Source organism: Myxocyprinus asiaticus, chromosome 11 (genome assembly GCF_019703515.2).
Source record: "Myxocyprinus asiaticus isolate MX2 ecotype Aquarium Trade chromosome 11, UBuf_Myxa_2, whole genome shotgun sequence".
NCBI classification, from domain to species: domain Eukaryota; kingdom Metazoa; phylum Chordata; class Actinopteri; order Cypriniformes; family Catostomidae; genus Myxocyprinus; species Myxocyprinus asiaticus.
Genome location: NC_059354.1, coordinates 22,292,897 through 22,307,081, shown reverse-complemented (window position 1 = coordinate 22,307,081; position 14,185 = coordinate 22,292,897). Strand labels below are relative to the sequence as shown.

General features: G+C 38.4%; 2 protein-coding genes across 7 annotated transcripts; both read right to left on the bottom strand.

Annotated features, from left to right (window-relative positions):
- Window positions 1–1,446: 1,446 nt before the first annotated feature.
- Window positions 1,447–7,959, bottom strand: LOC127448437 (gap junction alpha-3 protein-like). 6 transcript variants are annotated; one of them, XM_051710949.1, is made up of 3 exons: window positions 7,868–7,959; window positions 6,847–6,910; window positions 1,447–5,671 (listed from the first exon to the last, which is right to left on the bottom strand). In XM_051710949.1, exon 3 carries the CDS (start codon window positions 5,634–5,636, stop codon window positions 4,314–4,316), a length of 1,323 nt encoding a protein of 440 aa, XP_051566909.1. In that variant the 5' UTR covers window positions 5,637–5,671; window positions 6,847–6,910; window positions 7,868–7,959; the 3' UTR covers window positions 1,447–4,313. The 6 variants fall into 6 exon arrangements, with proteins under 6 accessions (XP_051566909.1, XP_051566908.1, XP_051566907.1 ...); XM_051710948.1 differs by having other exon boundaries at window positions 7,624–7,950; XM_051710947.1 differs by having other exon boundaries at window positions 7,640–7,950.
- Window positions 7,960–9,678: 1,719 nt separating this feature from the next.
- On the bottom strand, window positions 9,679–12,048 carry gjb8 (gap junction protein beta 8). Its single transcript, XM_051710392.1, has 2 exons — window positions 11,945–12,048; window positions 9,679–10,849 (listed from the first exon to the last, which is right to left on the bottom strand). The coding sequence occupies exon 2, from the start codon at window positions 10,823–10,825 to the stop codon at window positions 10,025–10,027; it is 801 nt and encodes a 266-aa protein (XP_051566352.1). The 5' UTR covers window positions 10,826–10,849; window positions 11,945–12,048; the 3' UTR covers window positions 9,679–10,024.
- Window positions 12,049–14,185: the final 2,137 nt, after the last annotated feature.

The window sequence follows — 14,185 nt, the reverse complement described above, 5'->3', positions numbered from 1 at the left end:
AAACATTTTTATGAGGAAAAAATTACTGAGTGCACCTTTGAATTGGCACTTAAAAAAAAAATACTTTAAGAAAAAAAGGGGAGCTACTCTCAATGCTGCTCGAAATGTTGTTTCATTGCATTGCAATGCATTGCTGCTTGTAGTTAACTACTTCTTACGCTGTTTGTGTGCTCCCCCAGAGAACAACAATTCACGTACAAACGTTAAACTCATGTTATGGTTGTATACCATCCTTGGGCCTGTGTGGAGCAAACTGCCTTTACAGGAGAACTTCCAGATGGATTTCCTTTCTGATTTATAAATGTGAACTGTGTTAGAAGGACTGTGTGGATTGTAGGGGTGATGTGTCATTTCTGTCTCCCTCATCATGCAGTCTCATTCTCACATCCCCTCTCGGAATCTGGAGTGGGAGACTGATAAGCATAAAGGTCGTATGAGTATGTTGGATGTATTAAAGCATCCTGCAGATTTTGTCTTATTATGATGGTGTTCTTGATAAGCACCTCTGGCCTTGATCACCAGTTGGAAATATTCATGTTAAGGATTAAAGAGTTAGTTCACCCAAAACTGATAATTCTGTCATCAATTACTTACCCTCATGTTGTTCAAAACCCATATGATGTTCTTTCATCTGTGCAGCATAAAATGAAATATTAGGCAGAAAATAAGCTTCAGTCACCATACACTATAATTTTTTGGGGGATTTTCCCCCCTTTTTCACCCAATTTGGAATGCCCAATTCCCAGTGCGCTTTTAAGTCCTCGTGGTGGCGTAGTGATTCGCCTCAATCCGGGTGGCGGAGGATGAATCCCAGTTGCCTCCGCATCTGAGACCATCAACCTGCGCATCTTATCACGTGGCTTGTTGAGCGCTTCGCCACGGAGACATAGCGCGTGTGGAGGCTTCACGCCACCCACCGCGGCATCCGCGCTCAACTTACCACGCGCCCCACCGAGAACAAACCACATTATGGCGATCACGAGGAGGTTACCCCATGTGACTCTACCCTCCCTAGCAACCGGGCCAATTTGGTTGCTTAGGAGACCTGGCTGGAGTCACTCAGCACGCCCTGGGATTCAAACTAGCGAACTCCAGGTGTTCATTACATCTTTCTTTTTTTTTTTCATAAATAAAAGTGAATGGTGAGGCTAACATTCTGCCTAACAGCTCCTTTTTGTTAAACGTAAAAAAGAAAGTCATATGGGCTTGGAACAACATAAGGGTGAGTAAATGATTACTGAATTTTCTTTTTTGAGTGAACTATACCATTAAATCATAAAGCGTTATTAGCTTTTAAACAGTTACAGTTATAGCTTAATTAGAGTTAAATAAGTAAATCGGGGGTGCTCAAAAATTATAAAATGATTTAATTACAGCCCAACCTTAAAAAAAGATCATAAAAATAAAAATTAAATAAAAATGAAACAAGACAGAGTACAGTTATGGTACAAAAAGTTTATTTAGTAACAGCTTTGTAAACATTTGAGGTAAATGAACATTTACATCAACTTGTTCTTATAAAATTTAATACACAAGGCACTTCTCTTGAGACAGCATTTAAACAGGCTGCTGTTCTGAGCATATGTAGGTGGTTCATTTCCCTGATTGGTCAGAATAATCAGCTCTGCTTGAGATAATCAGTTCAAGAAGTTCAAGAAATGAGTGTTATCTGAGAATAATGGGCTGCAACTAAGTACACTACAAACGGATTGAGATAGGAAAGAGCTGGCTGGCCAATTAAAATTCAGAATTAATTAAATGTTACAATCCATAAAGTTCAAATTTCCTGCGGTCCTTTCAGGCCACCACAACAGTCCTAAAATAAAACATGGGAAACGTGTATATTTCTTATACTCTACAAGTGCTGTTTTTATGAATTACATTTGATGTTATTTAAGTGGAATAATACTGCCATTAACACAACAAGTTTTACCATTAAGACATTTTCCTTTAAGGATCAAAATATATTTCCTCCTTTCTATCAATGTAAGAATTATTGAACAGTGTATTTTGCCTAAATGTGCAAATCTTCAACTATTTACTAAAATGTAAACTTTAAGAACCAAAAATGACGAAATAACACACTTTTGTTTTGGATACATTAAAACAACAGAAAATAAATAAAATACATCTGTAAATAGTGTGATCTGATTAAAGCGAAATTATTACCGTCACGAGCCAAAACCTGCACAGTCTCTGTATGATGAGGCAATGGTTCTAATTTAGGGCAGCCTTCAACTGTCTCTTTAATTGGATTGCAAAACATGCACCTAACAATAAAAGAAAAGTACATTTAGTTTCAAAGGGTCCCAAAGGAAAGGAGTTTATTTTTATGGTTTTTATGGATGGCCTGTCTTTACTAATACTATGACAAAGGCTGTGCATGTCCTAGCTTATAACAGCAGTAGTAGTCAGTGAAAATGAGGGCCTCACAGTAACCTGAAACTGGACAAAAAAAGAGAAATGTGGAACTTCCTATCAGCATCTCTGTATGTCCATTTTTAAATAACTACTTTCAATGAACTGACTACAGAAAAGCAATGTTCCGATAAATGTTTTTGTACTCATTCTCAACCAATTCCTTAATTTTTGTACAAACTTTTAAAAATAAAAGCAATAAGGATTTCAAATGTCACATGAATGAGAGTTAGTACCACTCCTCCCCCCCCCCCCCTTCCCACCCCACATCAGATTAACATCAAAAATTGATCATGTTTTTCTGATGGCAAATACTGGACATGGATGTAAATCAAAACTCTCAAATGTAATACAGGAGCAAGAGGTGAACTTCAGATCATGGGATTGAAAATAATAAAAAATAAAGAATGGAAATGGGGAAAAAAGAAACATGGTCCAGGGAATACACAAAATATATTAATTAAAACTCAGTTATCTAAATGTTTCACTGTCATTTGCCTCCAAATTTGACATTGTTTGTAATATTTTCATTTCAAATGTACGGTTAACCTGATCCTCTGTTTGTATAATATATTTATAGTGAAGCATAGAGGTTTGCAATGTGCTTTTTACTGTGGGTTCTTCCCCCAACATTTAGATTTTCTCTAGAGTGAGGAAACGATGAGACAGATTCTGGAATAACTGAACAGAGAACAGTAAAAGATCGGCATTTAGGAATTTATCAACTTGAACTAGTTCCTTCAACTATGGTGAATCATTTTTATATCTCATTTATCATTTTATATCTCATGAATCATTTTTATATCTCATTTCTAATTCTATCATTCATAATATTTTATCATTTCTGTGTTGAGTGATTTTAACTTAGAGGGCATTCAAGTATTTACTTTTCCTCTTAATATTCTTGCTGTAGTCCATAATTGTTCCTTAATCCTCAATTTTCTTCCTCCATCAATGCCATGACTAGCTAATAATAAGTAGATGGAACCAGTTTCTGAAAATGTGAATCACTGAGTTGTGCCTAAAGCTTTAAGCTTAATGAACCTGTGTCTAGTCAGTGCTAATACATGTAAGGAACAACTGGTGATGGACCGTTAAATTATTTTACCTTTCTTGCACACCTAAGGTGTGGACTCAATTTTCAATAATTTAGCAGCCCATATCATAAAAAAACAAAACAAAAAACATTTTGGCCTATTTTTAAGATTTACACTTTTCAATTTCATAACAAAATTCCATCAAATTGATTTGTGTTATTTTGTTTATTTACAAAATTTTATGAATAAAACTTGGATACAATTATTACTAAATGGAATTGATGGCACAAAAAACAAAACTAAATAAAGGACAATCTGCAACAGCAAAGAGAAAGTGCTGAATTTGTGCTGATTTTTAAACTTTTCTCCCGAGCAATGTACAACCTGACACATATTATGCTCCAGAACATTAAGGCCTTGTCATTGTTTCATGACTAATTTCCAGGTACAATTTTTTCAACAAATCACATACATGTAGACATAATGACCATCGGAACTTTGTTTTCTAGTATGCTTGACCTGACTGTATTAAAACCGAGCGAAGGTGCGTAATTACTTTGCCTGTACACCAGAACTGCATCAAGTATGTCACTCCATTCAATGACTTCATAACCACAAATTAATTCAGAAAAGTTGAAAATGAACCCCTTCAGAGCAGTTCTGCAGGAGACCATTTAACACTGCTCACAGACTCAACTCACTGATTGCACGGCTCAGAAATATTTATGAATGGAATTATCTTCAGGATAACTTTTAAGTTCCAGCAATCTGCCTCTCATTTCCTCTTTTTGTGAGAATGTATTTGTTGTGTTTTTGCATGTAAGTAAATCTGAGCTTTGGAGTTGGGGTAGAGGGCAACTACACTGCCAGATCATTGGGTCTTGCTCTTACACTGCTGGCTTTACTAGCCCTGCTCAGTCGTCGAGCATCAGTGAAAATGATGGGTGGCTCGTGCATCTCCACTGTAGTGGTGACGTGGCCCTCCTCTGCCCCACCACTCAAACTGTCACCAGTCGAGGTGGGGGTGCAGGTGGGTTGAGCAGCATCTTTGGCTTTCCGCCCCTTATCAGAGGAACGAGAGGAGGAGGAGGAAGGCGACTGGGAGGCGGCGTTCATCTCCCGAGTCTGCTGCTCGGTGGCCAGGTTGGCCCAGTTCTGCTCAGCGGCCAGCCTGTGGTTGTTGTTACTGATGTAGAAAGGCGAGGACTCCACCAGCTCCTCGTGCAGAGGGTCCATCTTGAACTCTGCTGTGGAGGGTGCCGACACAGGCTGCAGGAAGGGACTGCCACCCACCGCCACCTCCGTGTAGTGTGGCGGGTAGCTGAGGGTGGGTGGGGCAGTTCTGGGAGATGTGATCACGGACTCGGGCTCTGCTTCATCCGAATCGGGCAGTAACTCATGGTCAGGGGCAAACTCATTGGTCATACCCTGTTTGACTTTCTTCCATCCAAGGTGATAGATTTCTAACAAATTCAGCAAAAGGGACACGCAAGCCACCACAAGCATAAATATGATGAAGATGGTTTTTTCTGTGGGCCGGGAAAGGAAGCAGTCCACCGTGTTCGGGCAGGGCCACCGCGCGCACTTATACAAGGGCCTTAACTGGAAACCATAGAGGAAATACTGACCTAAAATAAAGCCCACTTCAAACAGCGTCTTGAAAATTATGTTGAACACATAGGTGCGCAGCAAGGCACCTCTGATACGGATTTTCCCATGCTCGTCTCTGATTGGCGGTTTTTCCTTTTTTCCGCCACCGCCCCCACCCCGTCCTCCCGAATCCCCTCCACCTCCGTTTCTGTACAGGAGTTCTTTCTCCTCCTGGAGTCTGCTCGCCTTTCGAAGCTCCTCCTCGCGTTCTTTCCTCTTTTCCTCCATGCGAACGATGTGCAGTACATGGCCCAGGTAGATGAGTGTCGGCGTGGACACAAAGATGATTTGGAGCACCCAGAAGCGGATGTGGGAGATGGGGAAGGCCTCGTCGTAACAGACGTTCTCGCAGCCGGGCTGCTGTGTGTTACAGGTGAAGTCAGACTGCTCATCCCCCCAGACCTCCTCGGCCGCTGCCCCCAACACCAGAATCCTAAAAATGAAGAGTACTGTCAGCCAGACTTTGCCGATCACAGTTGAGTGTTCCTGTGCATTCTCCAAGAGCCGCCCAAGAAAGCTCCAGTCACCCATGCTTCACGATTTCTAGCCTAGAGAGAAAGTACAGTCTGCAGAAAGAGCGAACGAGGAGTAGAGCGAGAGCAAGAGAGAGAGAGAGAGAGAGAGTCAGGTGAAGGAAAGAGTTAAGAGGGGAAGAGAGGGATTGTGAAGTAGTTATGATGAAAAATATGATGAAAAACAATATTAATGTTGCAGTCTACACAAAGACACGCTTTGGAACTTCACAACGAATCATGAGTACAGTGTATGGTTTGTCTAGGCCTGCATTGTAAAGGTACATTTAAACACATGATAAACACAGTTTAAACTGACAGAACAAGCAGACTTTTTTCTGCAACATCTATTAACACATAATACACATCCCTCATGAACTCACACAGCATTTCACGGCTCTGCGTAAGATCCGAACGGTCAGCCCTGATGAAGCACTCGCCAGTCCCCGGCACAGTTTATCAAATGACGTTTAGGAAAATTGACCGAATCAATAAAGACACAGCCACTTTTCACAGTAAATCACATAAAAGACTTTTCACATAAATGTAATGATTTTGTGACCCCTCTCTATTTAACTCTCTAACTGGCTGCTATGAACCTGGCATGCACAGTGTAAGCAAACTCTCTCTGGCTCGCTTTCTCTCCAACCACTGACACACACGCATGCACTCATACACACACTTTTTTTTTCCACCACACTCATACACACAGTCTCTTTCTCTCTCACCTGTTCGCTTCACTGCCCCGCAGGCATGTGCTGAGATCGACATTATAATGTTCAAAAACAGTTGAAAGCGTTGACTGGACAGTGATGTGTGGAGGGCCCTGATGGACCCAATTTCAGGACATCAAGAAGAAACATGCATTCAAATAAGGATAAAGGGCACTGTAAAAGCCAGGCCGCTTTATAGTTTTCAAACAAAGTTCATGATCTGCAATAAAGTGATGTATCATAACTATACATGTATAATTCTTTGGTGTTTAAACTGTCTTCATAAATTCATCCAGTAGGATAAGTGCTTTGAAGAATGGTTATGGATCCAGAAATGTGTGTCAAGACATAACCTATAGATTTCTGATGAACATATTTTCAACTTTATCGTATTAGGCACAAATAAATGGTGAGACTGAGTTACACTGAGCAGGAATGACAGCATTGCAACTAGTACACAAATCCCCAGACAACATCAAAACACATACAATTGGCAGAAAACATCATTCTACTTACTAAAATGTTGTTGTATTGAGGGTGGCAAATCCATCGACTAAGGTTGTATATCAAATCTATGACCCTGAAAAAAAGAGAGCTAGTTACGTTATAATAATAATAATAATAATAATAATGGCATCTGTTTAAGTTATTTTCCTTAAATACATCTGTAAACATAGCTTTCATATGTTAAAAAAAATATTTGAACAACTAAAATTAGATGTAGATTTATTGAAATATTACTCCAGTTTCATAGATAACAGCATAATTTTTATTTATTTATTTATTTATTTATTTATTTATTTTTTTTAGCAATTTAGTAAAATTACAAATTTTCAGCATGGCTTTTTTTTTTTTTTTTTTTTTTGTCTATCAAATCATCCTTAACAAACTCAATCCTTTGTAGTAGTTATTATCTACTACTTAAGTAGTTATTATTTTATTATCATTATTAGAGTTGTTAGTTTTAAAATGATCTCTAATTTGTTGCGTCTCTGATCAGCTAACCATTTAATTCCGAAATGCAGCAGTTGATCTATTTAACTGATGTTAGTAATAGAACAATGTTTCAAATGTGTGCCAGACGCACCTGCATCAGGTGCGAGGTCAAACTTATTATGTATCATACCTGTCACCTCTAACAACAGAGGGCTTCTTGAAATGTGTCTAAATGAGGTTAGCTGTTAATAGGCAGAAACCACTGGAGTCAAAGTTGTTGGCCTACCAGCTGGCAAAAAGTCATTCATTATTTTGGTATCAATTATTTTGATGTAAAATTATAAAGATTTCGCACACCTGACTTAAAGCATACCTTGACCGAAGTTGCCAAACTTATCTATAGAAAGCAATATCCAGCGGCCACTGGTGCCACAATTTGAGTGCGTTGAAAAGCATACAGACCTCCCAAGGTAGCAGGAGCCCTCCCCGTTCCCCCCGTTCCCAAATCCTGGCAGCTTTGCCAGCTTACCAAACTCTTTTGAAAGTGGCCGGCCAACTTATTCATTCACAAAAGTTCTTCACACATAGACCCGAGGCTAACCTCTCGTAGGAAACCTAGTTTTTCGTGGCAAATGGAGTGTGGAGACGGGGTCTCACGGAGCGCAGCTGTCTCCCGTTCCCAGCCATCGCTACTGTCACATTGAATGGCCATGCATGAGTGCAGCGTTCAGAAAGTCATGAGCCCGTCAGAGCGCACGCCACGCCCCTGCCAACTTTAAATATACTCTGGCACGATTTAACATAGATCTGTCCGATGGAGGCAAATTCTTTACTTCACCATGAAGTACCAACCATTATTCTCAGTTTCAAATGAGTTACATGTACTTGGAAGTTCCAGAGTGTTGAGACTGGAATTAGCATTTGAATTATTTTATTAGTGATTATTATACATCAGTTAGTTCCGGTCCTTGAATCTGATTGTACTAGCGGCATTCCAAGAGTGCTCCAACAGCACTGGGATAGTTCACTAATTGTATCACTTGTGGCATTCCAAATAGTAGTGGGGATTTTGATTCATCATTCCTTTGGATTTCATTCACAGATTCCGTTTTGGAGATTACATATTTACACCAGTAGGTGGCGACAAATGAGCCTCTTTTATGTTATGAGTGAGTCATTGATTCACTGAAAAAACTGGTTGGTTAAAAAAACACTGGAAAAAATGGAAGTGAATGGAGTGATTGGTTCCCCTTAAAGATTTGTTCAAAAAACTGATTTGTTCATGGACAAAACACCTTTAGTCTGAAACCAGAGTTTGAGTGCTGTCTGTGAGCGGAGTTGGCTTCTTTGTTTTCTGGCGAATAAGAAATACACAAACTAACTGCCCAATTTTTTCGGAACCATAAGCTATTAAATGTTGTTCACTTGTTATACGGAACAGCGTTCTTGCTTGTGTTGTATTGCTTAAATTGCATTGGTAAAAGCTTATTATATTAAACTCACAATAACCGTCATCTCTTGGTAAAAATTCTGAAATTGTTAATTATTGCCTTGGTCAGTCATACAGCAGGCCTTGCCTAAAATAGATTGGAAATGCAACGCCCTCCATTGGTTTTCCTGGGAGAACCCACCATTGAGAATCACAATATTGACAAACAGTAAACAGTCCAAGAGTTTTTAATAGGACATTCATAAGATACATTTCTATCCAACATTTTTGCAAACATAAAAGTGTGAATTTAATTATTTTATGACTGGTTGAAACGGTACAAGACATCATCAATACTGTAAATATGTGGAAACTTTAATAGCAATAATTTCCATGGCTAAAACACAACCATAGCAAACTAATCTGTTCTTTACCGACTTATAAAGCCTTATAAATCAGAAGGGGACAAAAATGGACAGTTGGCAAAGTGTGAATGATGCACTTTGTCAGTTAACATGCTCACTCACCTGTCAACAGGTAGACTGACTAACAAGATGTCACAGCTCTAAGGTCAAAGTTCGTGCCACTAGCAGGCCTAAACATACTCACCCGACTAAGTTATTTAAAGGGCACAGGGAGGCAAGTTCCCAATTAAAGAAGGCACAGTTGTAAGCTGATGTGAAATCCCTGGTAGGAGTCAATGGACAACCTTATGGATAACATCAAAATTAAACAAAGCTCGGCCATTGTTGAAGACATTTAAACCATTCATGGTACAAACACATGTAAAGGTATAAACAGATTAGAGAAAACCATCAGGCCTACAAATTATATCGCTGTTCTAAAACTTTTGTTTTCATTGTTATGAAACAAAAAGAAAAGAAATAATACAAGTTAAAAAAAAGAGAAAAAGTTTAACAATACAACACATGTTAGTAAATTAGCCCTAAAAAAGGACAAAATCTCTGAAGTTTGTTATGTAGTTGTGACCACCAGGAGTCACTGCAGGACATTTCTAATGCCACCACACACACACACACACACACACACACACACGCACACACACACCTTTTTTTTTTTAAACTACAAAACTTAGCATTGCCATTTCCAACTTGTGCAAAACACACTAATCATTCTTTGGCTTAGGGGAGGAATGTCATCTTGGTGATGAACAATGCCTGACACTTGCTCTAAAGTTTGCAAATGCCATGTGTTCTCACCTATAAACACAAGCTATAAAGCACATGCTTTTAAACACTGTCAAAATTCTACAAGCCTATTATCATCCATGTTGGTAGAATTAAGTCACTGGATGTAGCAGGGATGATCTTATGCAGTCTTATTGCTTGAGGAGTCTGAAACTGATGACAGCAATCTCGCATTCTTCTGGTTCTGTAAGAGTGCATTTTCTGAAGATATTTTATCTTGGTGTATAAAGGAGCGCCGCACCTTGACTCTGGCTGAGCACCTCATCAATGCTTTCACAATCAGGTAGGCCAGCTCAGCCATATTGAGCACAATACAGATGGCAGAAGATCCCACCATGAAAATGGTGAAGACTGTCTTCTCAGTTGGCCGTGAGATAAAGCAGTCAACTTTATTGGGACAGGGCCACTGCTCACACTTCACAAGGCGTTGCATCTGAAACCCATCATAGACATAATAAAGGGCATACATGAATCCTGCCTCAAAAAGGAGCCGGAAGAACAGGCTACAGGTATAGGTCCACCAAAGCGGGCCATTGATGGGAAGACGTCTCTTCTTCAGGCTCTCCAGGTCATCCTCTTTAACAGTGTCACCACGGTTGGCCATAAGGCCTTTCTTTACATTGCGCTTGCGATATGCCACATGCATAGCCACCATCAAAGCTGGTGTGGACACAAAGATGAGCTGCAAGCACCAGAAACGGATGTGTGAGACAGGAAAGAAGTGGTCGTAACACACGTTTTTGCAGCCTGGCTGTTGTGTGTTACAGATGAAATCAGACTGCTCATCCCCCCAGACTGTCTCAGCAGCTATTACAAGGATGCAAATGCGAAAGATGAAGAGGACAGACAGCCAGATCTTGCCCAAGCTGGTAGAGTGTTTATTCACCCCTCCCAGCTGGGCATATAGTGCTCCCCAACTCATTCTATCTGCTGTAGCTCTCAGCTCCTTATTAAAGAGTGAGAGAGAGAGAGAGAGAGAGAGAGAGAGAATTAGAATTAGAAATTACAAAAAGTAATACTTTCCCAGATAGCACACATATGTCTGTTGAGGGATGTCTAAAAAGATCAGATGTACAAAAATTTAAAATCATAAATATCTCAAAAACATCAGCTGAATGTCTTATTGATATCTGAGAGGAAACGTCTTATAGACGTGTTGCAGATGAGCAAACAACCTAAAAAATACGTCTTCCAGATGTAAACACACACATCAAATAGACATCTGGGTGATGTTTGTGTGCTATCAGGGTTTACATCCTTTCACCATTTGTTGAGTGTGCGCGATCACTAAAATTAGACTCAGATTTAAAAAAATAAAATAAAACATTTTTAATCAGTTTTAACCTTATTTACATGAAATAAACCTTATTTGACAGCAGCGCCGTAATAAATTTTAGGCAGGAATGAAAAGGAGGCTGAGGGACAGACTTGCAGTCTGTTCAATGTGTTGTGCTGTTGTTTAAATTGGTGTTTGTTGTACAGATGACGAACAAAAAAAGAAAAAAGTATCGTATACTTTCTATACAAAAACTCCAGAAAACACGAGTTGTGGAAACTGTAATCTAGAATGTAGAATATTCCTCACAGCCTCGTTTTCATTCCCGTCAAAAATCAAATGTGGCGCTACTCAGTAATGTTTAAAAAATATTTAATTCTTAATATCTTTACATAACCTTTAATCAAATTAACGGACAAAACTTTCGTGGGAATTTGTAGTTTGATAGGTTCAGCCAAATTAGAAATTTTGGATGACAAAAATCTTGATTATAGCAAGCTCCAAAAAGTACATTGAGTATATCAATCTTGAGATATATAAATCTTGGACAACTATATTAAAAGCATATATATATATATATATAATTTTTTATTTTATTTTTTTATTAGTAACACAGGTAACATCATTAACCATTTGCCAGTTTGTTCTAAGTCATACTCAATCGTAGTTACTATTCAAAATCGTAGTTACACAAATACAATATGTAAAAAAAATAAATAAAAAAAATCTGTGAGATTTCTGGATGTTTCACAAATGGCTGCTTACCTGTTAGCCCACTAAATTGATTCAGATTAAATCCATGATTATCCGTCCAGCTAGTTCAAATCTGAGTAAATGAGAGGTGTTTCTATGTAGTTTTTAGAGCTAGATGAACTGGTTTGAGAGTAGAGAGCGCAGATTTAGAGGTTTCTCAAGAAGAGTTGTACCTGTCATTGGGCGGAGTCACAACATTCATTGGATACTTCTTTAGCTCGCAAAAGTGTAGCAACGTGTCGTCCGCTTGCATAGCAACAGCAGCGCTATAATTGTGTCCTGTCGGTTTTCTAGTCACAAACTTTTTTTCAGAACGTCACATAACTTACGTAAAGAGTTTAATGATTGCTCTTTTTTTATTTTTATAAATATTTTAAAAATATTTTTTCATTTTCATTTTTTTTTTTTAAACGTAGGCTATGCTCTTGAAAGCTTGAAAAACTTTACCTTGTAATTGTTGAAAATGTTTTATTGAACTTAATTCACAAGAGACAATAACGGATTTTAATTGAGCGTATATGCCAAAAGGCTACATGAACATTTTCTTGTTGAGTAAATCACTCTATGGGGTGGATTCCCCCCCCCCTTAAATGTGAATTTCACAATACATTTACCATAAGCAAAAAAGTGCTTCAACTGTTCCAATGAAACAAATATTTGTTACAAATCTAAGACTTTTAAAAATACTGGTAGTTTTCTTGTCATAATATATGAAATTTCAGTTCATAATTAATTGGAGGTCAATGCATGAATATTAACTCGAACGTAATGTTTTGAGGTTAGATTTGGATATATATATATATTGTGTAGGTCCCCCTCATGCTGCCAAAACAGCACCAACCTGCATCTCTGAATAGCATTCTGAGATGCTATTCTTCTCACCACAACCGTACTGAGCAGTTATCTGAGTTACCATAGACTTTGTCAGTTCGAACCAGTCTGGCCATTCTCTGTTGAGATGCAAGTTGGCACTGTTTTGGCAGCATGAGGGGGACCTACACAATATTAGGCAGGTGGTTTTAATGTTGTGGCTGATCGGTGTATATACGTATATACACTGGTGGCCAAAAGTTTGGAATAATGTACAGATTTTGCCCTTATGTAAAGAAGTTGGTACTTTTATTCACCAAAGTGGCATTCAGCTGATCACAATGTATAGTCAGGACATTAATAATGTGAAAAATTACTATTACAATTTGAAAAAAAAAAAAAAACTAAAACCAACAAACAAAAAAGTTCAGAACTTCTTAAACTTCTTCAAAGAGTTCTCTTCAAAACATCCTCCACGTGCAGCAATAAAAGCTTTGCAGAGCCTTGGGATTCCAGCTATCAGTTTGTCCATATACTTGGGTGACATTTCACCCCACACTTTCTGTAGCACTTGCCATAGATGTGAATGTCTGTGTTTCTTTTCCCACTCTAACCTTTTCTTTTTGTTTTTCTGTTTCAAAAATGTCTTTTTCTTTGTATTTTTTTCCCCATAAGGCCTGCACCCCTGAGGCTTCTCTTTACTGTTGTAAATGAAACTGGTGTTGAGCGGGTAGAATTCAATGAAGCTGTCAGCTGAGGACATGTGAGGTGTATATTTCTCAAACTAGAGACTCTGATGTACTTATCCTCTTGTTTAGTTGTACATCTGGGCCTTCCACATCTCTTTCCTTGTTAGAGCCAGTTATGCTTTGTCTTTGTAGACTGTAGTGTACACCTTTGTACGAAATCTTCAGTTTTTTGGCAATTTCAAGCATTGCATAGCCCTCATTCCTCAAAACAATAATTGACTGATGAGTTTCTAGAGAAAGCTGTTTCTTTTTTGCCATTTTTGTCCTAATATTGACCTTAAGACATGCCAGTCTGTTGCATACTGTGGCAACTCAAAAACAAACACAAAGACAATGTTAAGCTTCATTTAACGAACCAAATAGCTTTCAGCAGTGTTTGATATAATGGCAAGTGATTTTCTAGTACCAAATTAGCAATTTAGCAAGATTACTCAAAGATAATGTGTTGGAGTGATGGCTGCTGAAAATGGAGCCTGTCTAGATTTGATGAAAAATGACTTTTATCAAATAGTGATGGTGCTGTTTTTTTACATCAGTAATGTCCTGACTGTACTTTGTGATCAGTTGAATGCCACTTTGGTGAATTAAAGTACCAATTTCCTTCTGAAATAGCAAAATCTGTACATTATTCCAAACTTTTGGCTGCCAGTGTATATTAAATATATATATATATATATATATATATATATATATA

What these genes read in the sequence shown, in the direction of transcription:
- LOC127448437 (XM_051710949.1), bottom strand. Translation starts at nt 5,636, where the DNA reads ATGGGTGACTGGAGCTTTCTTGGGCGGCTCTTGGAGAATGCACAGGAA.
- gjb8 (XM_051710392.1), bottom strand. Translation starts at nt 10,825, where the DNA reads ATGAGTTGGGGAGCACTATATGCCCAGCTGGGAGGGGTGAATAAACAC.